The 26,819-nt window shown below is 48.8% G+C and overlaps 1 protein-coding gene across 3 annotated transcripts in view; it reads right to left on the bottom strand.

The window, feature by feature from the left end:
* Positions 1 to 588: 588 nt before the first annotated feature.
* Positions 589 to 26,819, bottom strand: part of MAU2 (MAU2 sister chromatid cohesion factor) — a 33,885-nt gene continuing 7,654 nt past the window's right edge. Inside the window, exons 2-19 of one of the 3 annotated variants that reach the window (XM_079116746.1) lie at positions 23,052 to 23,069; positions 22,536 to 22,601; positions 21,277 to 21,372; positions 19,640 to 19,734; positions 17,213 to 17,240; positions 16,687 to 16,842; positions 15,429 to 15,575; positions 15,263 to 15,353; positions 13,341 to 13,444; positions 12,663 to 12,740; positions 12,230 to 12,295; positions 9,876 to 9,962; positions 8,738 to 8,787; positions 8,425 to 8,502; positions 8,142 to 8,253; positions 5,290 to 5,380; positions 4,497 to 4,624; positions 589 to 4,177 (exon numbers count right to left, since the gene is read on the bottom strand). In XM_079116746.1, the coding sequence (XP_078972872.1) occupies positions 4,031 to 4,177; positions 4,497 to 4,624; positions 5,290 to 5,380; positions 8,142 to 8,253; positions 8,425 to 8,502; positions 8,738 to 8,787; positions 9,876 to 9,962; positions 12,230 to 12,295; positions 12,663 to 12,740; positions 13,341 to 13,444; positions 15,263 to 15,353; positions 15,429 to 15,575; positions 16,687 to 16,842; positions 17,213 to 17,240; positions 19,640 to 19,734; positions 21,277 to 21,372; positions 22,536 to 22,601; positions 23,052 to 23,069 (1,638 nt within the window). In that variant the 3' untranslated portion in view covers positions 589 to 4,030. Of the gene's footprint in view, positions 4,185 to 4,496; positions 4,625 to 5,289; positions 5,381 to 8,141; positions 8,254 to 8,424; positions 8,503 to 8,737; positions 8,788 to 9,875; positions 9,963 to 12,229; positions 12,296 to 12,662; positions 12,741 to 13,340; positions 13,445 to 15,262; positions 15,354 to 15,428; positions 15,576 to 16,686; positions 16,843 to 17,212; positions 17,241 to 19,639; positions 19,735 to 21,276; positions 21,373 to 22,535; positions 22,602 to 23,051; positions 23,070 to 26,819 lie in introns of all 3 variants that reach the window. The other 2 variants (XM_079116745.1, XM_079116744.1) reach the window with 2 other exon arrangements.

The raw sequence follows: 26,819 nt of genomic DNA, 5'->3' as shown, positions 1-26,819 counted from the left end.
TAAGGCCCTGGGTTCAAATCCCCAGCACCGCAAAAAACAAAACAAAACAAACAAAGAAAAAAACAAAAAAACCCCGACACACATTCAAATAAAGTAGGGGCATGTTCATAGCAGAACTATTCACAATCACCACAAATGGGGAACAACTCAAATGTCCACCAAAAGATGAATGGTGCCAGGCATGTTGGCACATGCCTGTAATCTCAGTGGCTCTGGAGGCTGGGGCAGGAGGATCAAGAGTTCAAAGCCAGACTCAGCAATAAGGTGCTAAGCAACTCAGTGAGACCCTGTCTCAATAAAACACAAAATAGCCCTGGGGATGTGGCTCAATGACTGAGTTCCCCTGAGTTCAACCCCTGGTACAAAAAAAAAAAAAAAAAAAAAAAAAAAAAAAAAAAAAAAAAAAAAAAAAGGAGCTGGGCAAGGTGGTGCACACCCTGTAATCTTAGCACTCAGGAGGCAGAACAATTTTGGGTTCAGGTTCACAGCCTCAGCAAATTAGTGAGGCCCTGTCTCAAAAGTAAAAAGTAAAAATAAAAAGATAGATATGGCTCACTGGTTTAAGCACACCTGGGTTCAGTCCTCAGTGCCCAAAAAACATAAAACTCCAAACAAAAGACAAAACAACTATGCTGGATGTGGTGGCACATGCCCGTAATCAAAGCAACTCAGGAGCTGAGGCAGGAGGATCGCAAGTTCAAGGCCAACCTGGACAATTTGACAAGACCCTGCCTCATAGTAAAAAAAAATTTAAAAAGGGCTGGGGATGTAGCTTAGGGGTAAAGTGCACCTGGGTTTTATCCCCAGTACTGCAAAACAAAAAACAAAGGGCTGTAATGAAACTGGTCAAGTTCACATTATGTGAATTTCACCTCCATAGACAAACAGAATCAAAGCCACCACAGGCACAGGGAAGCTGGCCCACACTTTCTAAGAATGGAGAGCAGAGCATGAGCAGATCTGCAGGGTGGGGAACGACAGGACAGAGATCAGAGGGAGGGAAAGGGGCCTTGTGCAGTGGTGTGGCAGGCATTCCCTCCCTTCCAGGTGGGACTGGACCAGAGGAACATTATCAATAAAGGGGGACAAAGACTCAAGTTCCCTTCAAGAACTGGATTCGACTATGCATTCTTGTACTTTAAGACCCTACAACCTGTCACACACAGGGGCCCAGCTGGCCATGGAGTGAGGGCGGCAGCCCATGGCTGGCAAGGCACAGGGAGGGGCTGATAGACAGAGACACGACAAGTGTTGGCTCCTGTAAATCGTTTTACTTTGAATATATAGGAAAAGAAATCTACAGGAAGCTATGTTCTGTGGTTATTTCTTTTAAACAATGTTTTGTATTTACAATTTTTAAAATTCCTGATTAAAAGCACCAGCTGAAAAGTTATGGGCTGCTAAAACCCTAAGATTACAAACCCATTAAGACATTATGCCCAACATACTTATTACAAAACCTTAGCAAAAGAGATGATGTAACCAAGAAATTCATCCATCACAGTGGACAGCATTTCCGACTTCCCTGCCTGTGTTCTCGATAAGCAGGGTTGAGTGCAGATCCCAAGACGACTCTCACCTTACCAGCAGGTGACAGCTGCGTATCTGGGAGGGAACATGTGGGCTCTACTCCCTGTCGACAGACCTGCAGGGTGGGCGGTGATCTAACCAGCTTTCAGCAGACTACCTGCTAACAGAATCTGCTATACCTTTGCTCCATCTGGAGTTTCTATATTTTCTGTATACTCAGCCATAGGACACTGAAGGCCACATCTTGAGGGCTGCTGCCTGCTCCATTCTTGTTTTTGGTACTGCAGGTTGAAACCAAGCGTGCTTGCCCACTAAGCTACATCCCCAGCCTTTTCTGAGACAGGTCTTATTAAGTTGCTGAGGCTGGCCTCAAACTTGTAATCCTCCTGCCTCAGCCTCTTGAGTCACTAGGATTATGTGACTCCATGTGTCACCATGCCCAGCTGCCTTCCATTCTTATGAATAAAATAGGAACTGACTTTTGACTCAAAGGAAGGTACTTATCAAAAGCTTTATGTGAAGGAAGGTGCTGCTGTGAAGGTTAGGTTCAAAGTTTGCACATACTTGTGTTGCATGTGCATGTGCTCACATGCCCAAGCACGCACATACATTGTGGCTTCCGTAACGCTTGAGTGGATATCAAATATCGAGTACTGAAGTTTTTAATTGTAAACTTAAGACCTTATCCTTAACTTTACATACACATACATAACAGGGTAGTCACTAAAAGCTCTTTAACATCAGGCCAGATGTTAAGTTTTGAGGTTCTCATTCCAACTGCTCTACATACAAAATGCCCTAGAAGCAAAAACAGACTTAAATAAATAGGCAGAGACAAACATGATGTACAACGTTGATTACAGTGAACGCAGGTCTGGAGAGGGGGACAGTGTGGGGTCCAAGGCAGGAGGAGGAGGTCATGGAGACGGGAGAGTTCCATTTCCATCTCAGAGGAGGAGCTGGGGGTTGCTTGCAGGGGGATCCATCACGGTGGAGCTGAACAGAGGCCACAGCTTGGAAGGAAGACAAGACAGGAACATCTTGTTGGCCAGTGCCATACCTTCTTCTGCTGGCATCGCTGGGCACCACAAGGCTCTTCCTGGTAACACGGGGATGGTAGGTCCTCTCAGGACATCTCCCACCAGTCCTGTTGCTCTCTTATCAGCTTTGTCTCTGACCTAGATAGCAGCCTGGCTGTGGGTGGTAGCCCAGCAAGTGATGGGCTGTTGACGACCTGCCTGTGGCCAAGGCACTCCCAGGCCTCAGAACCCTGAACAATCTCATGTCCCTTCAGTCAGACACTGATGCTGTAAGCAGTTTTCATGGAGCAAGGGTGATGAGACCTGGAAGCCCACCTACCCTATTGGGCAAGGCTGTTCAAACATCCCATGGCAGGGAGATACTCCCAGGGGCTGAAAGCTGGAGGGGACAGTTATCTTCATGCCTGCTACCACCGTTCCCAGTGCCACCAACACTGGGGCACCTCCCTGATTATCCAAGAAGAGAGCATAAACCCAAGCACTGCTGTCTGGGTTTGGCAGCACCTCTCTGGGGTTCAGCTCAGGAAGAGGCTTCAATATCATCCTCCAGAGATTCAGCAGGGGTCGGGGGTCACGAAGCTGAGCTCCTGCCCACAAAGTCATCTGCGGAAAAGGCCACAGAGCTGCCAGGAAGAAGACCTCTTTGACCCATGTGAGGGGGAACTTCTGCCCCACACCTGAGTTGGGTTGAAGAGGTGGTCCCAAATTTGGGCAAGGCGTTGCTCTCCCCTGCTTACTGCTTCTCCACAGCAACGTAACAGGGGAAATGCAGGGGTCTCAGCTTTGAGAATCTCACACACACACACACACACACACGCACACACACACACACACACTTATGAGCACACACCACAAAGTGTGGGGGTGACTCCATTCAAGGTGCAGACGTTTGGAAGCTGAGTTCCCAGATCCCTGAGGGCCCCTGACTACAGGCCCCAGCTATCAGAGCGAAGGGTGCTGGAGAGAAAGGCAAACTGGGAGAAGCACTGGGATTTGTGCTTTGTCCCATATGTGGGCCATTGCTTCTTCCCTCTGAATTTGGGCCAGAAACTGGTGTCTTGCCTCTGGCTCTGGAAGGTGCTTTGAGAGCAGACGACACACTTCAGCCCCTGCCCGGCATCAAGGCGATGACCCCGAGGCACTGCCCATCCTGGCATACAGGATCAGGAGCTGGCTGGGGTCTGTGCCCCACTCCCCAACCACTCTCCAGCAGGTGTTGACTCAGATGTGGAAGCAGGCCTGGTAGTTGAAGTCCACTTTAAAGGATGGCTCTAGAAAGTCAGCTTCAACATCCCACCTGTGAGCCTTAGCACCAGGGGCTCCTGGCACAAGGCAGGGCTTGCCAGCTACCTCTCTTAGGAGGGCAGGAACTGGCCCACACACTCCCCCGGACTAGGAAGCTCTAGAGACAGTTGGGGAAGAAACCTGGGACGCCCAAGTGAGCATGCCTCCAGGAGAGCTCAAGTGCCATCTGGGTGGAAGTCGGGGACACAGGGCCCCGCAGAGGCCCAAGGAGCTGGGAAGTCCCCTCCAGGGGCCTCACAGGAGGCTGGCCAGGCTGGTGTTGGGTCCATTCTGAGCTTGGAACTGCACGGGGGGTGGGCCATCTGTCCACTGTAGGAAGGAGAGGACACAGGTGGGTGAGGCGCCACAGGATCTTCCCAGGGAGAGCCTGGAACGCAGTTCCCTAGAGCTGGTCACCTAGCCAGGAACCCTGTCCTCCACACCCGAGTCTGTGGGCTCCCTGCATCACTCCCTGGGGAGTGGGTGCCCATGGCAGTCTCCCTCATCAGAGGCGCCTGCTGACTGAGTTAGAGCTTGTTAAGACAGGTGAAAGGAAACACAGCCACACATGCCCTTTCCTCCCCCAGGTGGGTGAGCCTGCCCGAGGGGCCCTCCACCTTCAGCCCTCCCTTGTGTCCGCACCGTGATGAGGTTGTGCTCGGGGAGGCTGCAGGCCTCGATGTGGTCTTGAAGCAGCTGCTGCGAGAAGTTCTGATGCATCTGGGCAGCTTCATGGGCATCCATGGCGTTCCCGCAGGCCTTGTTCAGGTCTGAGGGTGGGACACATGTCATAAGAGATCCTAACACTATACCAGGGATGACAAAGCCCATGTGCCAGCCTCCCTCATAAGGTAGACAGGGCTGGATAGGTGGTAAAGTTTGGATGGCCAGCTACTTGCCAGCCCTTGGGCACATGAAAGCCTGCTAGAGGACACCTGATGCTCAACCGAGGCCCAGCAAGCTCGCACACGACCCAACACCTGCCTGAGCATCCTCCCCAGGACCCTTGTGAGTTTCTGAATCTGTTTCCTCATATATCTAAGTAGGGTGCTGCAGGCACACTGACCGATACCTGCTAAGCACCTGTCCTGCACCCAGGACTGGTCCTGCCTGACAGGGATGACAACTGTTTGCATTCAGAGGGGAAGAAGCCAAGACCAAGAGGGCCAGGGCTCACATCCCTGATGAGTCACCCAGAGACCATGTTCCAGTCTCATGAGTCCTGGGGAGACTGAACAAGACCCTGCCTTGAGCTGATGCCTCAAACTGTACCAGTGTACATACACTGCCCTCCAGGGTCCCCTGGAGAAGTGTCCCTTACTCATACTAGATCTGGGACCATGGTCTGAGCAGAAGATGAGTAGGGCTTAATCAGCAGCCCTCATCTCCAGGGAGAGCCAGACCAGGGCTGAGGAGGAGAGGCTGCTGCACTCACCTCTCAGCAGGGCCGATGACCACAGCTGCACCGACATGTCCGGGATCTTGCTGGCCAGCTGCATGGCGGGCACCACCATGTTATTACTCTCCTGTCAATGAAGAGCAGCTGAGGGGGGACTGAGGAGCTGGTGGCAGGGACAGCTAGGCCCCACCTACTGAACCCTGCCCTATTTGTGCTCATGCTGCTGCCTGGCAAACTCCTACTCCTATCCTGGCAAACTCTGAGCCCAGCTAAAATGACCCTCTCTGAAGTACTCCTTGTCTATTTTAGAAATAACACTGTCCTTGCTCCTGGCTGTGTATGCACTTCCTCATACATGCATGGTCAACAGTGGGCTACTCTGTGTGCCTTTCTTTCCAATGGAGAAAAAGGTATTGAAACCAGTCAGCTCTGAATCCACAATAAGAACTGATTTTAAAGGGACAGTCATTCAGGTATGCCTGGACCTGGGAAGAGCAGCCAACAGCTTGCCCAAAGGGTCTGCTCCAGTGGCACTGACAGTTGGATGGACCAAGAAGGCAAGGAGAAAGTCTGTTTTTGACACAGGAGCCTGGCTTTTAGGGAAGCTGCTGCAGACATGCGGGGCTGTGTGGGTGCCAGGATGTGTGAGACTTCTGACTCAAGATTCTTGGTGCACCAGCCTGGTGCTGCCCCGCCATGGAGCTCCAATATCTCCATAATGAGGCTGGAGGAGCCCTGTGAACTCCATCAGTGGCCATAATCACCTGTCCCTGTCCCTGTGACAAGGGTCTGAAAGCACTGGATAGGCCTGCACTGTACAGTCTACATGGTGACTAGACAAGGACTGTGAATGCTGATGGCCTGGCCATTGGGTTCAGGGTGAGGCTGGGAGAACTCTCTGTGCAACAGTTACCAGCAGCCCAGGGAATACTTGTCAAATGGCTGAGACATACAAAGCATCAAACCCAATCCCAATAAGCGGGGAACAGAATAAGGGAAGAATAGAAGTTCAGTGGATTAGACAAAGGGGAACGAAGGCAAGGCAGGGGGCATGAGAATAGGAAAGACAGAATGAATTGGACATAACTTTCCTATGTTCATATATGAATATACCACCAGTGAAATGTCACATCATGTACAATGACAAGAATGGGATCCTAATTAGAATATGTTATACTCCATGTATGTATGTCAAAATACACTCTACTGTCATGTATATCTAAAAACAACAAATAAATAATAATAATAAAAACCAAACCAAAAGTCCAATCTCAGTCCCCAATACCCAGCTTCCATACGATTATACTTAGGTTGGGACATTCTTTTTTTGGGTGACCAGGGATTTAACACACAGGTATTTAACCACTGAGCCACATTCCCCCGTCCTTTTTATTTTTTTAAACTTTGAGACAGGGTCTCACTAAGTTGCTAGGGCCTTGCTAAGTTGCCAAGGCTGGTCTCAAACTTGTGATCCACTTGCCTGGGTCTCCCAAGTTGCTGGGACTATAGGCGTGTGCCACGACGCCCAGCATATGCAGGGACAAAAAAGCCTAAAAACTCCACACTGTCACAGCGTATACCTTGAACGTGAATTTCAGGTGAACCTGAAAGGTTTTAAAAATTTAGCTAAGGGGCTGGGGTTATAGCGGTAGAGCACTTGCCTACCTCAGTACCACATTAAAAAAAAAAAAAAAAAAAAAAAAGAATAAAATAAAGATATTGTGTTCATCTAAAACTAAAAAAATATTTTTAAAAAATTTAGAAGACTGGAGTTGTAGCTCAGTGGTAGAGCACTTGCCTAGCATGTGTGAGGCATTGGGTTTGATTCTCAGCACTGCATATAAATAAATAAAAATAAAGGTCCAGCAACAACTAAAAAAAAAAAAAAAATTGGCTAAACTCCCCCAAACTCAACAGTGATGGCAAGAAAAGCTGCTCTGCTCTCCCCTAGGCCTGGGGTACCGGTGAGTGAATGGGCACCAGGCTGGGCTTTTTATGGACCCTTGGGTCCTCTGTCTGACAGCAGAAGGGACAGGCCTCCCTCAGATCTCCTGGGCAAGGCTCCCAATACTGGCTTGGGGTGGCCCTATATCTTGTTTTTTTTTAATACTAAGGATTGAACCTAGGGATGATTAACTGCCAAGTTAACCACCATCCCCAGCCCGTTTTAAAATTTTGAGACAGGGTCTTGCTAAGTTGCTGAAGGCCTCGCTAAGTTGCTGAGGCTGGCTTTGAACTTGTGATCCTCCTGCCTCAGCCTCTGAGTCGCTGGGTTTATAGGCAGGCATCACTGGGTCCAGTGAGCATATTTTATAACATGGGAAAATATCTTTAAAAAGTTAAAAGTCTGGGGTTGGGGTTGTGGTTCAGTGGTAGAGCCCTTGTCTCGCATGTGTGAGTCACTGGACTGGACTCTAAGCGCTGCATATAAACAAATAAAATAAAGGTCCATCAACAACTAAAAAAAAAAAAAAAAAAAAAAGTTAAGTCTTATGAGGTCACATGGGTGATAGTAGGTGATGTTCACATGCAGGAATCTCATCAAAGACCAGCTAGCTTGGGAATTATACAGCCTCAGGTTCACTTGTGCCCCAGGGGACAGTATGTGCCGGGCAGACAGAATCCATGGGAGGCTGGCCTAGAGAAGGCACCTCTTTGGCCTTAGGCCTGTTCAATCCTCAGGCATCAACAAGCAGGAGAGGGAACCTGCTACTCTCCACCACAGCTCAGGGCAGTCTCACAGGTCTAGTAGCCAGCTCCACGTAGCTTCATGGAGCGGTGGTGGTCTGACGCAGTCCAACAGGTCACAGGACAGGAGCGCTGTGCTACATGGTGGTGCTTCCCCATGCTGTCCAAGCCCCAACCCTAGGTCCAAGCCAGGCACTCACCCTGTGGTTCCCCAGCACATAGAAGATGTGGCCCAGGAGCACAAGGGAGCAGGCCGTGAGTCGATTCAGGTCCTCTGCGTTAGACATTTTCAGAGTTTCTCGAAGAAATCGTCTAAACAAGGGGAACATGGATGCTGACAGCCTGTGGGGACATCTTTTAACGAAGAGGCAGTGGCAGCCTAGAGAGGGCACTGGGTCTAGTGAGGGTCTGGGTCAAGGCTGTGGGATGGAGAGGGAAAAATTGAGGACATAGTCCATCCACCAAACTCTGCCCTGTACTCACTTGGCTTCATTGTAGCGACCCTGGAAGAAGGAGAAGAGCCCACGCACATAGAAAGCTGCTGCTCGGAGGCAGTGTGAGCTGTGGAGAGAATACAGTGTCACCCACAGGTGGTTTCTGAGAAAGAACAGATTTACCAAAGGGGAGTACATGTGTGTGGGATCTCTAAGAGCCCGCCGCCACTGCAGACCATCTAGAAGGATGGGATGCACGGGGGAGCCAGAATGCATGGGACATTCTAGGGCCCCACATCAGCTCATATCATCCCAAAATGCAGAAGGCCTAAAAAATCTGTGAAGGGGCACCTGCAACTCACCTGACAGGAAAGCTGTGGTCTGGATTTATCCTCTCCAACAAACTGTACAGCTATAGACAGAAAACACTAGTTAGGATCTTACTGCATTTTTATATGTGAGAAAGCTGGACCCTCAATGTGCTACTGGCATGACTATGGCTGCTAGACTCAATCTGAGGGCACTGCTCTCATGGTCCGAATCCCATACCCTTCAGCTTGGCTTTCCCTTCAACAGCTTGCAGGGAGTGGGGGAGGGTGTCACCTTTGAGAATTGACTGGGAGACACGACAGCAGTGGGCTGAGGCTGCACCAGGGTCAGCCCCCTGCCAAGTGGCAGACACCAGGTAGGGCAGAAAAAAGGTGAGCAGGGGCTTCTCTGTCATACTCCAAGCCCATGTCTGGCCCTTAGACAACCCTACCAGATGTTTCCTGACTGCTACGGTGGCTGGGTTTTCTGCTCCCTGTAGATTAATAAACCACCTGGAATCTTGGAGGTCAGCTCTTTTTGCAGACAAGCCTGAACTAGAACAAAGGCTGTGGGAGTGGAGAGAACCTGGGACACTCTGGAGGCAGGACCCTAGGAATGACTATGGAAGATCCAAGGTCAAGGGGTGTGATATTTTAGTGTTAAGGGGGGATGGTGGAAGGAATCTAACTTGTGTAAACATTGGCTGGGAAGCCTATGTGAGGGCACTGGGCCTATGAGGATTGCCCTGGGCACCTCCACCCAACTGCATAGCCAGTGACCTGTAAGGACTCGATCAGCCAACACTGGGGCATGGCAACAACCTATAGGCAGAGCATAGATTACTGCCCTAGATGCAGTTGATCAGGACAGGGCCCTAAGGCCTGCCTGAAATTCCAAAGCAGACAGCTTGGGCTGAGACATTGGATTTTTTTCTTATGGGAATCAATAAAACATGGCTCATTTTCAATAAGAGAGGTGTTACGTAACTGTGGAAATGCTTTTGTCCCAAGCCTGGCCTCCGCCAGTCACAGTCACTGGCCCAACTTGTGTGCCTGTCAAGATGGGATCACCCCCTTGCCAAAAGGTAAACACCTTGGGGTTTACTGAAATCTGCTAGTGCCAAGAATAACCCCCAGACCCCAAATAAGAGAATTGAGAGAAAGGATACCAAACATGAAGCATGTCACCTACTACCTCTTGGTGTCTATTTCCTTCCCGTATATACACACTCGCCAGGTTGGTCACAATGAAGGCCCACAGCTCCTGGTGGTTGGTGAGCTGGAATAGGAACATTAGGGAGCCACATCATATGTCATCTTGTCATACTGGGGTCCACTTGGGGTCATAGTCACCCAAAACTTCCACAGCTTTTGGAAACCATGGCTACTCTGGAAACTTCACTGTCCCCCTTCCCCCACCTTCAGACATGATCCACTCACTTCCTATATCTACGAACAGCACAGTCACTAACTCTTTTTATTATAAAACCCTTATCCACCTTATGGGACATTTACAAAAAGAAAAACCAGCCACCCGCATCCCTCTCAGAACATGCTGCAATTTGGTGTATCTTCTGTTTGTCTCTCAGGACCAAGACTCAGGTGGCCTCTCCCTCCACACCACGGCTGGTGACCTCTAGGATGCTCTCAGTGCATGCTGACAGAGGCACTAGCTGGTCCTGGGGAGACTGCTCTTCACTCGGGGGAGCTATTGGCCCAGAAGGGCTGGAAGGTGAGTGAAGCTGTGTCAGAGGCCAGAGAAGGTACTGATAGTTGAGGGTGGATAGATAGTGGTCCCTACCTCTTCTTGGGGACCAATCTAAACAGCTCAAACACTGCCCAGAACCTGGCTTCCAGTAGGGCTGGGTCAGTGCCTCCAGGCAAGAGGGAGCCCAGGTCGTATAGCCTGCCTACAAGGTTCTGGCAGACTAAGGAGGTCCAGAGTCTTCTGAACCAATGAGGACGTGCTGAGATGCAGCAATGCTAGGGGTATTTGTCATGGGACCATAGGAACAACACATATATAGGGCTGGGGCTGTGGTTCAGTGGTACAGTGCTTTCCTAGCATGAGCGAGGCACTGGGTTCAATTCTCAGCACCACATAAACATAAATAAAGGTCCATTGACATCTTAAATAGAAACAGAAAAAACCCACGTTTAGGGACGGAGGATTTGTTTTTGTCCTAACTGTATCGCTTCCTGTGAGGCACCAGGAAGCACTGCTCCCTAGAGAGAGGAAGGACTCTCTAAGGTATATAGCTTTGGGAACTTTGATGATGAACTGAAGCAGCCGCAGCAGCCACCTGCAGGAAGTGAAATTGGGGTAGTAGTGGGAAAACTGTCACAGGGCCACAAGGTAGTTGGTTGTGGTCGTCCAAGCATTGCTGCAGTGGGCAGCAGGAGCAGACCATTGCCAGAGAGTGACGGCTAGAAACCAAGGAACTGCCACCAAATTGGTTCTTGGCACCCAGGCATGGTATGCACATGTCAGAGCTCCTGTGTGGTTCTAAGGCCAGTGGCAGGGGTGGTAACATGGAGTACCGCAGAAGGGAGCCCACTGTCCAACAGTCAGGACTATTCTCCTATTGATCTCAATTGAGTGGCAGAGCAGCCTTTGATCCTTAACATCTTTACTAAGGGCCTCCCTGGGAGGATGGTGTCTATAGCCTCCTTCCTTTCCTGTGAGGACATTGAGGGTCAAGCACAGGACACCCTTGTCTGGTTCTGGGGCAAGGTGGGCAGAGAAGGGACCTGAGCCAGGTCACTCTGTGAACAGTCTGGCAGGATTTCAGTCTGAGGCCAAGAGCCTGGGTGTATCAATACTTCCACAGGGAGCCTCCTCCCTGATCTGCACAACTAGGAGTTCTCTTCTGCTCTTGAGCACATGGGTCAGGGCTGGTGTGAAGTCAGGGCAGACCTGGCTTTGTGTCCCAGCAATTCACCATTCAACACGGGTGGCTCTAGGGAACCCCAGAGCCCAGGGTGACTCCAACTGTAACATAAGCCAACCCAGTTTGGAGGGTGTCCTAAAAGGTTCCCATCAGGTATTAAAGTGGTTGAAGAAGCTGTCGCTGACCCACTGTGCCTCTCCCTCATGTCTGTCCTCTGGTTAGCTCAGGCTGGCCAGGGTCCCTCACTCCATGGCTATTCCTTATTCAGATGAACAGTGTGTCAACATCACAGCCCACATCAGACCCACTGCTGTGGAGTTGCACTTGCAGACCACAGTTTTGCATGGCTGACCAATTCAGGCATGACAGATGACTGCCAACAATCTTTTTTTTTTTTTGGTACTGGGGATTGAACCCAGGAATCTTAACCACTGAGCCACATCCACAGCCCTTTTTTATATTTTATTTACAGACAGGGTCTCACTGGGTTGCTCAGGGCCTCACTAATCTGCTGAGGCTGGTTTTGAACTTGCACCTCCTGCCTCAGTCTCCTGACTTGTTGGGATTACAGGCATGTGCCACTGTGCCCGGCTTACTCCCAACTTCTCATGTGGAAACGTTGCCCACCCTGAGGAGGGAGGAGGTAGGCCCTTACCCGCAGGGCAGTGGTGAACTGTGCTTCTGCGTTGTCCATACAGTTGACAGAGACGCAGTACAGGCCCTAGAAGAAGGAGGTGGTGTGATGGGGTGGTCCCTCGGGGGCCCCCATTGGCTGCACCCAGGCTACTGTGACTGGAATGAACCAGCTATGTTTGAGCTCTACCCTGACAAAGAAGCAAAAAGGTAAGGCACTTGGCTATTGCATGTCTCATGAGACCTCAGGCAACTATGAACTCAGTGAGATGCTCTGTAGAACAAAGCTCACTAGGAACTTTCCAGATACTGCCTGGGGTGTTATGTAAGGTGTCATTCACTGAGAATATTCTGGAACTTGCCTGGGGTGGTGTCATGGGGCACTTTACTGGAAATGATCAAGATCCTGTCAGGGTGATGCTGGGGCATTGTTCAACATCCTGGAGGGTACTTACCAGCAGTGTGTGTAGCTGTGCTGCATGGTTGGAGAAGAGCCGGGGAGACTGCTGGCATAGCTGGCAGACCTGGGAGATCTGCAGGGAGGGAGCATACTTAGGGTTAAAGGTCCATAACCTGGGACCTTGCTTCTGAGCAGCACTGGAAAATGACCCTCAAGATGACATCTTGCCTTCCAGAACTGGGTACAGAGTCCCAGAGGATGTGCCTGCCACAAGGATGAAGTGTGGTTCTGACCTCTGTGTGTGGTGACCCTCATTTGTGACCCATCTTCTTTGCCTGTTTCAACATATGTCTTGCCTGTAAAGCACCTTTGCCCACCTTCTTAGGAAGGTGGGAATTGAGGGTTATGAACCCTGGAGCAGGAGGGGTTGTAAGCATCATCACTGGGAGCCCAAATTCCTGTACACTGTGAGCAACATTTTATGGGTGTGCAAGTTATGCGGAGAAGGACCAGTGGTTTTCATATCAGTTCTCTAGATAAGTGTGTGCGCAGGAACACAAACTGCTGAGTGACACTGAGATGATACAATAGGATGTCCTGCTAATACACATTTGGAAAATTTACAGTCTCCTGAGACCTGACAAACTCTGACCAGCTTCTCTGTGGTCTTCCCAACCCATGAGTGCATGTATGTGTATGCGTGGGTGCACACATGTAGTCCCCCCAGCCCTACCTCCTGCAGTGCAGTAGCCTTGTGGCCTGTGACGAGCCGGCACATGATGATATGCTCCAGCAGGATCACTTGGAAGGAGGACAGGATGGGGCTGCAGTCAAGCACTGGGGGTAGGGGGAGAGTTAGGATCAGCAGACATGGGAGGCTGAAAGTGTCCCAAGAAAGCACTTACTCAGTCCTGCCTCCTACCGTGCTGCTCTGATATCCTTTTGGTGTCCCTGAATCCCTACTTTGCCCTCCAAGTGAGGGAGCTCATCTCCTTATTCAGATGAGGAAATAAAGTCCAAACCAGGAGTTGATGTGATAAGAGTAAGGAATCTTGCCGGATACACACCCACAATCCCAGCGGCTTGGGAGGCTGAGGCAGGAGGAACACAAGTTCAAATCTCTGTACTTAGCAAGGCTTTAAGCAACTTAGTGAGACCCTGTTTCCAAATAAAAATATAAAAAGGTCTGCTAAACGTGGCTCACTGGTTAAACGCCCTGGGCTCAATCTCTAATACCAAACAAACAAACAAATGAAAAAACCCAGGAGGACTGCAAGTTCAAGACCAGTCTCAGCAACTTAGGGAGAGCCTAAGTAACTTAGTAGGACTCATATCTCAAAACAAAAAATAAAAAGGGCTGGAGATTTGGATTAGTGGTTAAGCACCTCTGGTTTTAATCCCTGGCACCAAAATAAATGAGTGAATGAATAAATGAATAAATTTTGGCTGGAGGTGTAGCTTAGTGGCAGGGTATGTGCTTAGCATGCACCATGCTTTGAGGGAGTGGGGGTGGGTAGAGAAGTGACTTTAAAAAAAAAAAAATTTTTTTTTTTAGTTGTTGATGGACCTTTATTTCATTCATTTATTTATATGTGGTGCTGAGAATTGAACCCAGTGCCTCACATATGCTAGGCAAGCGCTCTACCACTGAGTCACAACCCCAGCCCGAGAAGTGACTTTTTTGATGAAGCATGGTCGCATGTCCCTGTAGCCCAAGATACTCAAGAGGATGAGGCAAGAGGAATGTGTAAGCTGGAAATTTAAGGCCAGCCTGGACAATACAGCAAGGTTCTGGCTTGTATTAAAAAAAAAAAAAAAAGGCCTAGAGTGATTAATCTTTATCTTTGATATATTATCACCCCTCAATAGGTGCTCAAGGGCATTTTTGGACAAGGAGGTTCTAGTATTGAAGTTACTTTGAATCTTTAGGCCGTGTAACAAGGCCCAAGGCAGTGGCAAGGACCCTGGGAAGCGCCTGGCAGCATTAAGCAGCTATCCTTGTGTTAGAACCAGATGGTGAGGTCTTTTCCCAGTACAGATACAGGGAAAGAGAATCACAGTCCCTTTGGGTTTTGGAGTTTCTCAGTTCTAAAGACCTTCCCCAGCGGTACTCAAGAGGACACAGGAAGCAAAAGAGCAGATTTATGGGGATGCTGAGCTAGCCACACATACTGGAGGCTCTGGGTTGATGCTACACAAAGGTCCTATTCCCAAAGGATAGACTAATTAGCTGAGCATCTGTAAAGAACCTACAACCTCTAAGGGACCAGGCACGGGTCAGTGAGGGCCAAGTTCTGACTACAACTTTACCCTGAGCGTGTTAATGTCACAACACTGATAACGAGTGGCAAAACCATCCCTACCTTTCTTGACTGAGCAACACTGCACTGGCAGGTATTGAGTGGAGCCCTGCTAATTCACATGGCCATCCTGTACTGTTGGGATGGACAGGACAGGGATGGAATGAGGCCCTGGCCAGTCAAGGGCTCCCCCTTGTTCCCAAGCCTGCCTGCTCTGCTCTCATGTTGGCTGCAGGTATCAGCGACTGGGAGCCAAAGACCCACCAAGTAGGGACTGGTGCTGTGGTCATTGAGCTCCACCACAGGTGGCGCCTTATTGAGCCACCCACCAGGGGGCGCTGTGAGTCCAACTTACTCTTGAGCTTCTCCAGCTGCATGAGAGCCTTGTCCGTGTACTTCTGTGCCTTCTCCAGGTAGCCTGCCTGCATGGAGTGCATCACCGTCACCTAGCAAGAAGACCAGCCAGCAGAGGTCAATGGGGCCCTCTCCCTGTCCCTGACCCGGGACCAGTGTGAACTCACCAGGTAGACAAGCACGCACATGTGCTCTTTAGGCAGCCAGTGGAAGAGGTCAGCGGGATTACTGGGCAGGATCTCGTCATCGTGCAGCGTGGAGATGGTTTGGATGCACTGCTGCAGCTGCTTCAGGCATGGCTTTACACTCTTTACCTGTTGGAGCACGCAAGTGGCACCCATGCTTAAGAAGCTGCCCTTTCCCACTCTGCCACCCTTGGCTTCTTCCTTCTAGAGAATTCACTGTCCCCTTCTGCCCTATCTGCCTCCTACAGGAAGTCCCCCTCCCCCAGGGATTAGCTGGATTGAGTGTGGGGCAGGGCCACATATTTGGCAGGTAATTCTTGGGTGTGAGCAGTAGCCTCCAGGGTCCAGGAGTGCCTGCAGTACTATGGCTCTGACTAAATGGCTTGTCTGCACCAGGTACCCTGTCCTGAGGTCACACAGGGCCCTCAGCATCCAATGAAAACTGATGGCTGTAGTTTGCTGTGTTACTACACGCTGAGCAAGGAGCTTAGTCCAATGGGCAAAGGTAGGAACATATAGAGGAACTGAGGAAGACTTTTACTAATGAGAAGACCACTTGATACTTTCTAGGACCCTCATTGCTGTAAGTGTCCACCGGTGGCCTCCCAGTACCTTAGAGTGGCCCTGCCACTCTAAGTGGCAGGTTCATGGGGGCAGGGGTGGGGCTGAGGTGGACAAGCAGCTCACACATCCACCCAAAAGGCTGAGACAGTCACACAAGCACAGGTACAGGTACAGGTGCTCAAACAAAGCCACTCCTCAACCACACCAGCATTACCAGGTTGAGGCTTAGATATGGCTGGCATCAGTCCCTAAACCTCACAAGGTCATCATCTGCTTGGGAAAGGGGTAGACAGACACTGTAAACACCTCCTGCTTCCAGAACCTTTAGGGTTTACTCTCATGATTTCCCAATTGGCCAATACAGGCCTCCGCCTGTTTATACACTGAGTGAATGTGTGCGAGGTCACTCATCACTACTCCTGAGTGAGGCTAGGGTTACTGGAATAGACCCTGTTTTCAGGGCACACTCTGCTTGTAGGGGCACAAGAAAGATATGATGGTGCCAGCAGGTGTGCCAGAGCAGCATGGGGTTTTGTGTGCGTGTGAGCACACAGCAGAATGACAGACCTGTAGAGTATCAGGGTGATGACAGTGCCCACATTCCATTTGCTGCTTGCACCCATCCATGCCACCTGCCACTCCCCAGCAGATTCCTCCTGTGAGAGGCACCACGCACCTGCCCAGCATCCAAGTAGTGGGTCACCTGGAGCACCAGAAAGAAGACGCGCAGTGACTCCTTCTGGATGGGGTTCCCCTGCCAATTCTCCACGATCTGCCCACACAGGGTCAGCAGTGGGTGTACTTCCTGTAACTTGCGTTCCATCAGCAGCAGCTGGGGAAGGAGGGGTGCAAGCACTGTACTTTAGCATTTGCGGGAGCCTCTCATGGGCACACAGAGCTCCCCAACCGCCTACTGTGAGACATTACTACCACCCCAGGGAGCAAAGCCACGCTGGAAGAAAGCCTGGCCAGGCTCCTTCCTCAGCATAAATTCCACAACCTGGAATCTGAGTTTCAACTCTGAACCCCATAAGAGCACACAGCCCTCACTCTGAGGCTGCTTGCCATTTCTAAGAGTCTGGGCAGCTGAGGGACCATACCATGGAGAGTGGGTGGGGTGTGTGCAGACCCTGTGTGTGTGGGTCAGGCCTCACTTCCACAACATGGGCTGCACCAGAGTCTCCTGCCCAGCCTCAACTTACCATCCCCTTGCTGAGCAGGAACAGCGCCCTGGAAAACAGAGATAAATCAGATCTTTGAGGGCCCAGGATCTTCCTAGAATAACTGTGGCTGCCCTAATGCTCAGGGGACCTAATGAGCTGCCTTTGGGGGTGGTCAAGTGGATGAGTCCCCAGTGAGGTTTGTCTTATTTACAAGACTGCTGCATTTTGTCCAATTCTGTTAACTTTTTTTGCACAGCTTAGATAAAGATAGAAGATGGCACACTCATTATCATCTCAATGTCCTGACAGCAGACAGTGGGCCTGGCAGAAGGGAACACACAGGGTGAGAGCAAGTGGGGGTTCCTCAATGCTCCACTATCTTGTCTGTGAACCTGGCAAAGCCCCTATTAGGTTCCTTTCAGGGTTAAGGGGACAAACTCAGGAAGACTCAGGCCCAGCAGCAGTCTCACCTCTATCCTTGGCAGGTTTCTATTGCCTCTTTATCCTACTCTTTCTCCCTTTCTTTTGCTGTACTAGGGATTAAACTCAGAGCCTCATGTATGCTAGGCAAACACACTGCCACTGAGCTACATCTCCAGCCCCTTTTATTTCAAAACAAGAGCCTCACTTAGTTGCTCAAACTTGCAATTCTTCAGCCTCTCAAGTAGTTGAATTTATGGGTGTGCACCACTCTGTCCGGCTCTTTCTACACTTTGTAAAAGAACACTCACAGCTGTTCCCAGCCACAAGTTACAAGATAAGCACTGTAAGGAAAGTTCAGAAGACAGCCAGGGTGCTCTTCCCAAGCTCAACTCCAAAGGTGCCTCTTTGGCACTGGCATTAGGGCTGAGAGGATCCTGGTTTTAGAAATAGCTGTTAGGGCTGGGGATGTGGCTCAGTGGTAGGCCACTTGCCTAAGCATGTATGAGGCCCTGGGTTCCATTCCCAGAACTGCAAAACAAAACAAAACAAAACAAAACAAAAAACAAAAAACAAATAAACCCCACAAAAAAGCAGCTTTAATTGCCATGCCCACAAGCAAGCCCCCCCCCTTTTTTTTAAACATCAAATCTTTGTCTTCCCAGTTTTCTCAGGGTCCTTATGGACTGTGACTAAGACCCAATGAAGTCAGCATCATTCTCTCATTTATATGTGAGGAAACTGGCAGGAGGTCAAGAGACAGAGTTAGGACAAGTACCAGATAGTGTGGTTCCCTTGCCTACACACTGCGCTGCTCTCTGTTGTTACCTCACCTCCTGGATACTCTAAGGTTTAGCTACCTGCATCTCATTTTTGAAATTACATAGAAGAGTTCATGTAGGTTCCAATGTTTTCAGACAGAAAATGCAGAGGTTAAGAGGCCCTATGTTGCTGGTACAAGGCTTTAAGCCAGGGTATCTATAGGCATTGAGCCTTGGTGTGTGTCTACCAGGCCATTCAGCACAAACCACGTGACACTAAGCTATATGCCTAAGGAGGCCTGTCAGGGCACTGCTCACAGGTGAATGTTCTGTGAGCAGCTGTTCCTAAAAGAGTGGTCTTGAGACTTGCTGAAAAACCCCAGAGTCCTGCAGGGCTGGCATGTCACCACAGACTCAGTCATAGTAGAAAAATGCAAGGGACAAGGAGGGTCTAGAATGTGGGGCCCCTTAGGTCAACGAGTATAACCACCACCAGCCCAGGATGGGGCAGTCAAGCAATGGTTCTGAATACTTAGTGTTCCAGGGAAAAGAATAGCCTGCAGGGAGCAGGATGGTGCTTCAAGGGCCTGGAAATTCTAAAGCCTATCCCCAGAATACCTGCACTTGGGTCAAGAAGGTCCAGTGTGGGAATTTTCCAGAAACCCAACATGCTTGCACACAGTAAGAACACTGCTGTATGGAGCCACCTACTAAAAAGTATTCTTCTATGTGGGAGAGAGAGAGATAGGAGGCCCTCAGAGAGAGTACACTGGGAATGATGGTGGTGTCTGACCCCTGACCCTTGAAACAAATCTAGACAGTCCATGCCGTTTTGTGCATGTGATCTTATGTCCTTTCTTTGACATAAATAGTGGCTTAGTCTGCCTCCTGTTCTTGATCCAAAGATTTCTCAGTGCACTGAACAGGTGAAGTCATCTGTAGTCTGTGTTGTGCATGCCCCATGCTACTGCAGGTGCATCTATGCATGAAGAGCAATAGCTAAGCATATGGTATGAACACTTGTTATTTCAAGAGATGCTAGAAATGTGTAAGTGCCAACTCTGTAGATAATTCCAGCTGTCCCTCAGCCTTATCCAGCTTTTTAGTTTATAAACCAACAGGGTAAAAGTCATTTCACCGTACCTTTCACTTGCTTATCTCTAATTATGCAAAAGGATGGGCATTTTTTTCACACTAAAATTCTATTTGATTGTGCTCAGTAACAAAATGGCCAAGCTCTTTCTGTAACCAAGAGCTGGAGGGGAGGGGTGGAGTGGGTGCCTACCGTGTGTACTCAGATCCCACCACCCGGGCGTACTCGGCCCCCACGCCCAGGAGGTCGCAGGCTGATACCAGGTCCTTCTCAAGTGTGTGCAGTTGCTAAAAAGGAGAGAAAGAGCAATGACGGCTGCTGCCAAACCTGTTTGTTTTATGGCGCCTAGCCTTACTGCTTTGCTAAAGCAACTCCAACAGGACCTCCTGACATGTCAACAAAATCAGTGTTAGTTTTAAGCTAAATTAACCATTTTATCTCATCAATGTTAATTTTTCTCTCTACCTTACCTACAGTACACAGCATGTAAACTTACTGGGGCACAGAACCAGCAGTTAATTTTCATAAGCACAGACCCCCAAGACTGTGTGAGTGCCCAGGGTAAGTCTGGGTGCTTCCTGGTTCTCCTGAGGAGAGCATCTCTGGTGTGCTCTGGGGCTGATGAGGGACTCCCTCAGGGGCAAGCATCTAGCCTTAAGAGGCTGAAAATCCAAAAGCCTTATAAGGCTAAAAGGGAGACCAGAGTCACCGGCAGGTTTACAGTTTAGAGTTCATGTTCCTCCTCACCATGCATATGATGCTTATTAACTCTGTAATCTGGGGTGAGTGACTCAATGCATGGCCTGCTTCGTCATTTACCAAGAGACATAGTGCATGGGAAGATTAAAGGAGACAGATGCATGGGGACCCTCTCAGTCAGACCTTCCTGTAATGAGGAGTTCCCCTGGTTGGGCCTAGGGCCAACATGTTATGTGCCCTGGTGGGTGATAGGGCTATCATGGAAGGTGGGCCAGCCTGCCATTCAGGCTGTCTCAAGATAGGAAATGCTGGCCAAGGATGCTGCCAGAGGGTACCTAGTGAAGGGGAGGTGCTGGAAGGGCCCAGGAGAGAAGAGCTCCAACACAGGGTGGAGCCTACCTGTCCCTCTAGCAGAGCTAGAAAGGCCCAGCTCAGAGAGCTCGCCCATCTAAGCATCTTGGCACACAGGGATTTGGGCATCATCTACATCTGAGGAGTTGAAGGTAGGTTGTGGGGGGAATCGGGTAGAGCCCAGGATGAGGCTGTGCCCCAGCAGGCCCCATGAATGGAGCTCTGGGAAATAAGGCTTGACTCAGCACTCATTGTCTAATAGGCGGTTTCTGGAATCTCTGCATATTTCTTGTTTTTGAGACCCAGGGTTACCTAGTGGTGTCAAACTCCTGGGCTTGGACAATTCTCTTGCCTCAGCTTCCCAAATGGCTGAGACTCAGGCTCTGTGCCACTATTCCTGGCTCTCTGTTCAGTTCTTAAAGAACTCACAGGGCCTCTGGCAGGAAACATTCCCTAACTACAATGGACACAGGACAAGGGGAATGGCAAAGAGGGAGAACTTGAAGATGCCCAACTTGCACAAGTCCCTGGGTTGGCCCCTGGGAGACAGGCACTTTCATCGATTACCCTCGGTACTATAGCACTTCATAGAGCCTTAGGCACTGCTAAAAGCAAGGCACAAGCTAGGGATGCTGCTAAGGACCAAAGCTGGAGGATGCTTGTTAGCAGGTTAAAGAAATGTCAGAAATGTCCTCATATACCTGCCTGCATAGTGGAACAGCCTGAGGGGAACCTATGGATCCTGGTTTTCTGCTATTATTTGTACTTGGGGTACTCACAGCAAGCTGGAAGAGCAGGCGGCAGTGCCAGTATGGGGTCTGCTGCGAGATCTGAATTGCTTTCCGCAGCAGTGGTTTTGCTGCATCAACGGAATTCTGAAAGGAAATAGTCAAGTTCAAGGAGGAAAAAAACAAGCTAGCAATCAAGCTGGATTCCTTATGTAGCAGCTGCTGTGCCAGAAGGCCGTTCCTGTTTGTCCTCATCAAAGGATTTTTTTGGGTTGCCAAGTTACTTTATTAAAGGAAAAAAAAATTTTTTACTGGACTCACTGGTTGGGAAGTTTCTGCACTACTCTTAAAATAACTTTTTATTCAACTAAACTGAAAGTAGCTTCAGTTCAAAATCCTGCTCCATCAAATGTGATGCCAGTGCCTAGTTTCCATGTTCTAAGACCAGAAAGATGCGCCAGGGACATGGAACACACAATTCTTGCTGCCCAGGCCACCTCATGAATCTTTTTGAAGCAGGGAAGGCAATTTTCAAGTGCAACTGAAAACAGAAACCAGATAAAGAGTCAAACTAGGGCTGGGGAACGTGGCTCAGTAGGGAGCATTTACCTAATATGTACAAGGTCCTGGGTTCGATTCTTGACACATCACAGGGAGCAGGGAAGCAAGCAAACTATGGACCTGTTAAAGGATTCGGCTGGCCCTTGTTAGCAAATGATTACTCACAGAAGCTCTGGTACTAAGGTGTAGGAAGCAGAAAGAACAGTTGGTTCTCTGTACGTGGGTTTTGCAACTATGGATTCAGACAGCCATGGATCAAAAATATTCAGGGAAAAACAAACTGGGTGTGTAGTGAACATATACAGGCGTTTTTTCTTGTCCTTATTCCCTAAACAACATAGTATGAAATTTTTGCATAGCATTTACATTGCATTAAATGTTTTAAGTAATCCAGACATGATTTAAAGTCTATGGGAGAGGGGCTAGTAGGTGTAGGAAGCTCGATGGTAGAGTATGTGCTCATTAGGATGCATGAGGCCTTGGGTTCAACTCCCAGCACCACAAAGAATAAAAATAAATAATAAAAGAAATCTATGGGAGGATGTGTGTAGGTTCTGTCTGCTATCATATTGGAGGCAGATCCTGAACTAACCCTTTGTAAATACTGAAGGATTTTTTTTTTTTTTATGATGATGATTTGAAGTATTAAAAATCAGAAAGGACTTCGTATTCTGTGAGCCCGAAGTTGTCACTCTCCCACAGCAAAAGGGAGAGATTCTTTGTTTCCACAAAACTTAGTATGTTCTTACCTCTTGACAGTACAATTCAGACAACAGACTTGCTGCTTCAAATTTAACGTCTTCAAACTGTGGGATCTGGTGATGTCCAGTTAAGGAAGTAGACACTGCAAAAAGGTCAATTTAAAGGTTCACAACTCAGGGTTCCAACCCTGCAGAGGTGTGCCTGGTGTTCCAAGTTCTCATACTCTCCAGTGACCCCTGGACTTGTTGCAGGTGGGTGGGGAGCCAGATGCCAGAGTATGGGGGCACAACATGGCATCCAGGGAGAGACTTCTGCTTTAGAGGGGCAGTCAAGGATAGAGCAGGGATTCTTCACATTCAAATCTAACAAATTTCTTTTATTTAAATAGAACATTCCTTCAAGGGAACAGATACAGGGCTGGGGTGTAGCTCAGTGGCAGAGCACTTGCCTAACAGGCACCAAATCCTGGGTTCAACCCCAGCACTACAGAAACAAAATACCCAAAGCAACAATAACAACAAAAATAAAAACCAAAAGGAAAGGTCCCAATAAGAAAAGGATACTTGCTGTGATATCAACCACTGAAAAAGAAAGGAAAAAAGGATTAATTCTCAGGCAAACAAATACCAGGTGCCCAGTTATGGGCTCACTTTGGGATTTTTTTTTTTTTTTGGTACTGGGGATTGAACCCAGGGAAGTTCAACCACTGAGCTACATCGTCAGCCCTTTTTACATTATATTTACAGATAGTCTTGCTAAATTACCGAGGCTGGCTTGAACTTGTGATCCTTCTGCCTCAGCCTCCCGAGCCTGTGGGATTACAGGTGTGCACCATCATGCCTAGCTACTTTGGGGTTTTTACAGGTTGCTCCCCAGCCCCCATTACAGAAGTCCAGTTAAACAGGAAAGTGGCCGCCTCAGCCTGAGAGAGCTGGCTCAGTTTCCTTTCAATGCAGCAATGGAAATAAAGCCATAGGGCACTTGGTGGGTACCTAGGGAAGAGAGGCTAGCTACCCTCTTCTGACATCAGAAGAGGGGTTGGCACTTGGGAGTCAGATTCTTTCTACCCTTGGCAGGGTCAACTTCAGACAGGAAAGGAGCCCATAGTTCATCTGGGTTTGATGAAGTCCCCATATGCAACACTGCAGTAGGGCTGACATTCAGGCAGAGAGGAAGATGTTCAGCAAAGCATCACACAAGGAACCAGGTACAACTGGAGTTTGGAGAATAGGTCTTGGTGTGTCAGTCCTTTCAAAGTGGGAATGGAAGGCCGATGAGTCTCTGTGCCACTCATGTGGAGTGGAACTGTGCTTCCACCCCTGGCTGTGGAGCCTTAGTTAGAGGTTAAAAATGAAGTGATCAACTAGATTGGAGTTTTAAGACTGTCCCAGATGCACAGAGAGGGCTGAGATTGTAGCTCAGTGTAGAGTGCTTGCCTAGCACGAGGGAGGCACTGGGTTTGACCCTCAGTACCACATAAAAATAAAGGTATTGTGCCCATCTACAACTAAAAATATTTTAAAAACAATGCACAGAGAGGAGCCAGTGTGCCCGAGGGTTCAGTGGCTGGGGGGGCAGCTAAAGGATGACTGGAGAAGTCACAAAAGTGGGATAGTCTTGAGCCGAGACCAGTTGCCTACAAGACACAGGTAGGCCAGGAGGGGGAGCTGTGGGACCGTGGGAGGGACAGAGAGAGGGACTCCAAATGCCAGGATTACTGATACTGATGCCTATGGCAAAAAGCCAGTCTGCCTCCTCCTGTTCCCACCCAAGGTCCCCTGAAGCATGGACAAGAGGAACTTTAAATCTCCAAAGGGGAATAGGCCAGCACCTGAAGCCAACGGTGTAGCCTTAGAGGTGAGGCTCTTCAGCAGGAGGCAATGTGTGGTGGAGACAGCATTTGTGATATGGAGGAACTGGTGACCACTAAAGTCAAGGGTCCTTCCCACAGAAGCCACTTCACCTTGAAGTTCAGTTTAGCAAGAGAAGCTCTGGAAGCTCCAATTAGGAGGGACAGTCAGTCACAGGAAAGGAAACATTGTGGAGGAGGAGCTGGGCTAGAGTCATGCCAAGATGCTATCCAACCACAACATTGATATCACAGGGCAGGCAAGGCCTCCAGAGAGAAAGGAAGCCTTTTAGAGAGAGTCCTGGGTGGCCAAGATACAGTGGGCTGGATAAATTCAGTATCCATATTCAGTACCCTGGCATGCCTTGGAACTGTGATAAATAAAGCTTACTTCATTTCTCTGCCACTACACCCCAACATACATAAGCTAGGCAATGAGAGAAGATGTGAAACCCCCCAATCCCATTTGGGCAAAGAAGGCTTCCTTTCAAGACCAGGGATGCTCTTGCTCACCACCCTCAGTGCACTATGGGTCTGGTGCTGAGGACAGCCTGCACAGGCATGTCTGTAGGAGGCAACTTGCAAGGGATGCATCTAATTGCCCACTGCCTGGGGAGGACACCATTGTTCCATTTATATGAAATCTTGGCCAGTGCTGACCAGCTTAGGCCTGTGTGGGACCATTAATGTCTCCTTATGGCAATAATTTTAAAATTCTTTCTCCTTTGGGGGCTTTTGTGTGGTTAACATCTATTCAGCAGATAGTTGGGATAGACCTAATTTGCTCTTGACCTTCCTAACATCTTTTCTTCATGAACCTGATATGTCTGTAATGATCAGCTTCCCTGTTAACTCCTTCTGTTTTCTGGCAAGGGGATTGGCAAGGAGAATCACATTTCTGCTGGGTGCTGTGGTGCATGCCTGTAACCCCAGCAACTCAGGAGGCTGAAGCAGGAGATTGACAAGATTGAGGCCAGCCTCAGCAATGAAGCAAGACCCTAAGCAACTCAGTGAGACCCTGACTCAAAAAAAAAAAAAGAAAAAAAAAAAGTGGGGGGTGGTAGGGGGTGGGAATGTGGTTCAATGTTAAACACCTCTGGGTTTGATTCCTAGTATTAAAAAAAAAAAAAAAAAAGAGAGAGAGAGAGAGAATCACATTTCTCCCAGGCTCTCAGGGAAGGAGAGGTTGAGAGATTGGTAAACTGGGAAGTATCTTGCCCAAAGGTTCAAGAATGAACTTTTCTCTTCTGAAAGTCACTGGGTGTTGGGAGCACTGGCTGGAGGCCAGAGGATGGGATTCAAGGTAGGGATTTACTAAGTGAGTTAGCAATGCTCCAAGTCTTTTGAGAAATTTTAGATCCTAGAGCTCTTTTTGGTTTTGTTCCTGCATTGATGGAAATAGAATTCAGAGCCTTGTGCATGCCAGGCAAGCACTCTACCACTGAGCTACAACCACACAGACCCCAGGGCTCTTGAACATTCTTTTTCCAGGCCCAATGACCTTTCACCATTCTTTAATATTGTGCAGAAGTGCCCCCATGTGTTAACTGATAATGGGGATGCACTCTATGAAATGCATTGTTCGGTGATTATGTTGTTGCATCTAAGCACATACAAACTAAGACAGCTACAACATTACTAGGCCATATAATGTTATGTGACCACTGTTGTATGTGCAGTTTGGTCACTGACCAAAATGTCATTTTGTGCTATGCAAGCTTACATACAAACGGAGGATATTAGATAAAGCTTCATGACGTGTTGCCTCAGTCAATGCTGTGTTCCCAGTGCCTGCAACGGGCAGACATACAGTAGATACTTGGAAAACATCTGCTGCATAAGCAATGGCTTTATCTATTCAGATAACAAATACAGTTTATCTAGTATTGTTGGAATATAAGGGTTTCCATATGTGCAAATGAACAAAGAACTAAGTCTTATGCCTTTCAGATAGAGCCTTAATTCTTAAACAGTACAAACATCACCTTTTCTCCAAATGTCGCTGTAGTTTTGTTTTTTGCAGTCCAGAAGACTGAACCCATGGGTGCTCTATCACTGAGCTATAACCCCAGCCCTTTTGATTTTCTTTTTTTTTTTTTTTTTTGCGGTGCTGGGGATTGAACCCAGGGCCTTGTGCTTGCAAGGCTTGATTTTCTTTTGAGACAGGGTCTTGCTAAGTTGCCCAAGGCTGGCCTTGAACTTGTGATCCTTCTGCCTCAGCTTCCCAAGTTGTTGGGATTACAGGCGTGTGCCACCTTGCCTGGCCATGCATCAGTGACACCTTGAACTGACCTGCATAACACGTATCTGAAGCTGGAGAGTGGTTTTGGTGTCAAGGTGGGACAATCACTTCCTCAGCACTATCAGTCTGACACCACACCAAATGACTTTGTTTTTGTATCTTTGTTAGGATTTTTAGTTTGGGCCTGAAATATTCCCCAAGGACTTGGTTCCCCAGCCTGGGGTGTTACTGGGAGTACTA

Source organism: Sciurus vulgaris, assembly GCF_902686455.1.
Source record: "Sciurus vulgaris genome assembly, chromosome: 16".
Classification (NCBI taxonomy): Eukaryota; Metazoa; Chordata; class Mammalia; order Rodentia; family Sciuridae; genus Sciurus; species Sciurus vulgaris.
Note: the sequence above shows the minus strand (reverse complement) of the source record. Positions and strands in the feature narration are given on the sequence as shown.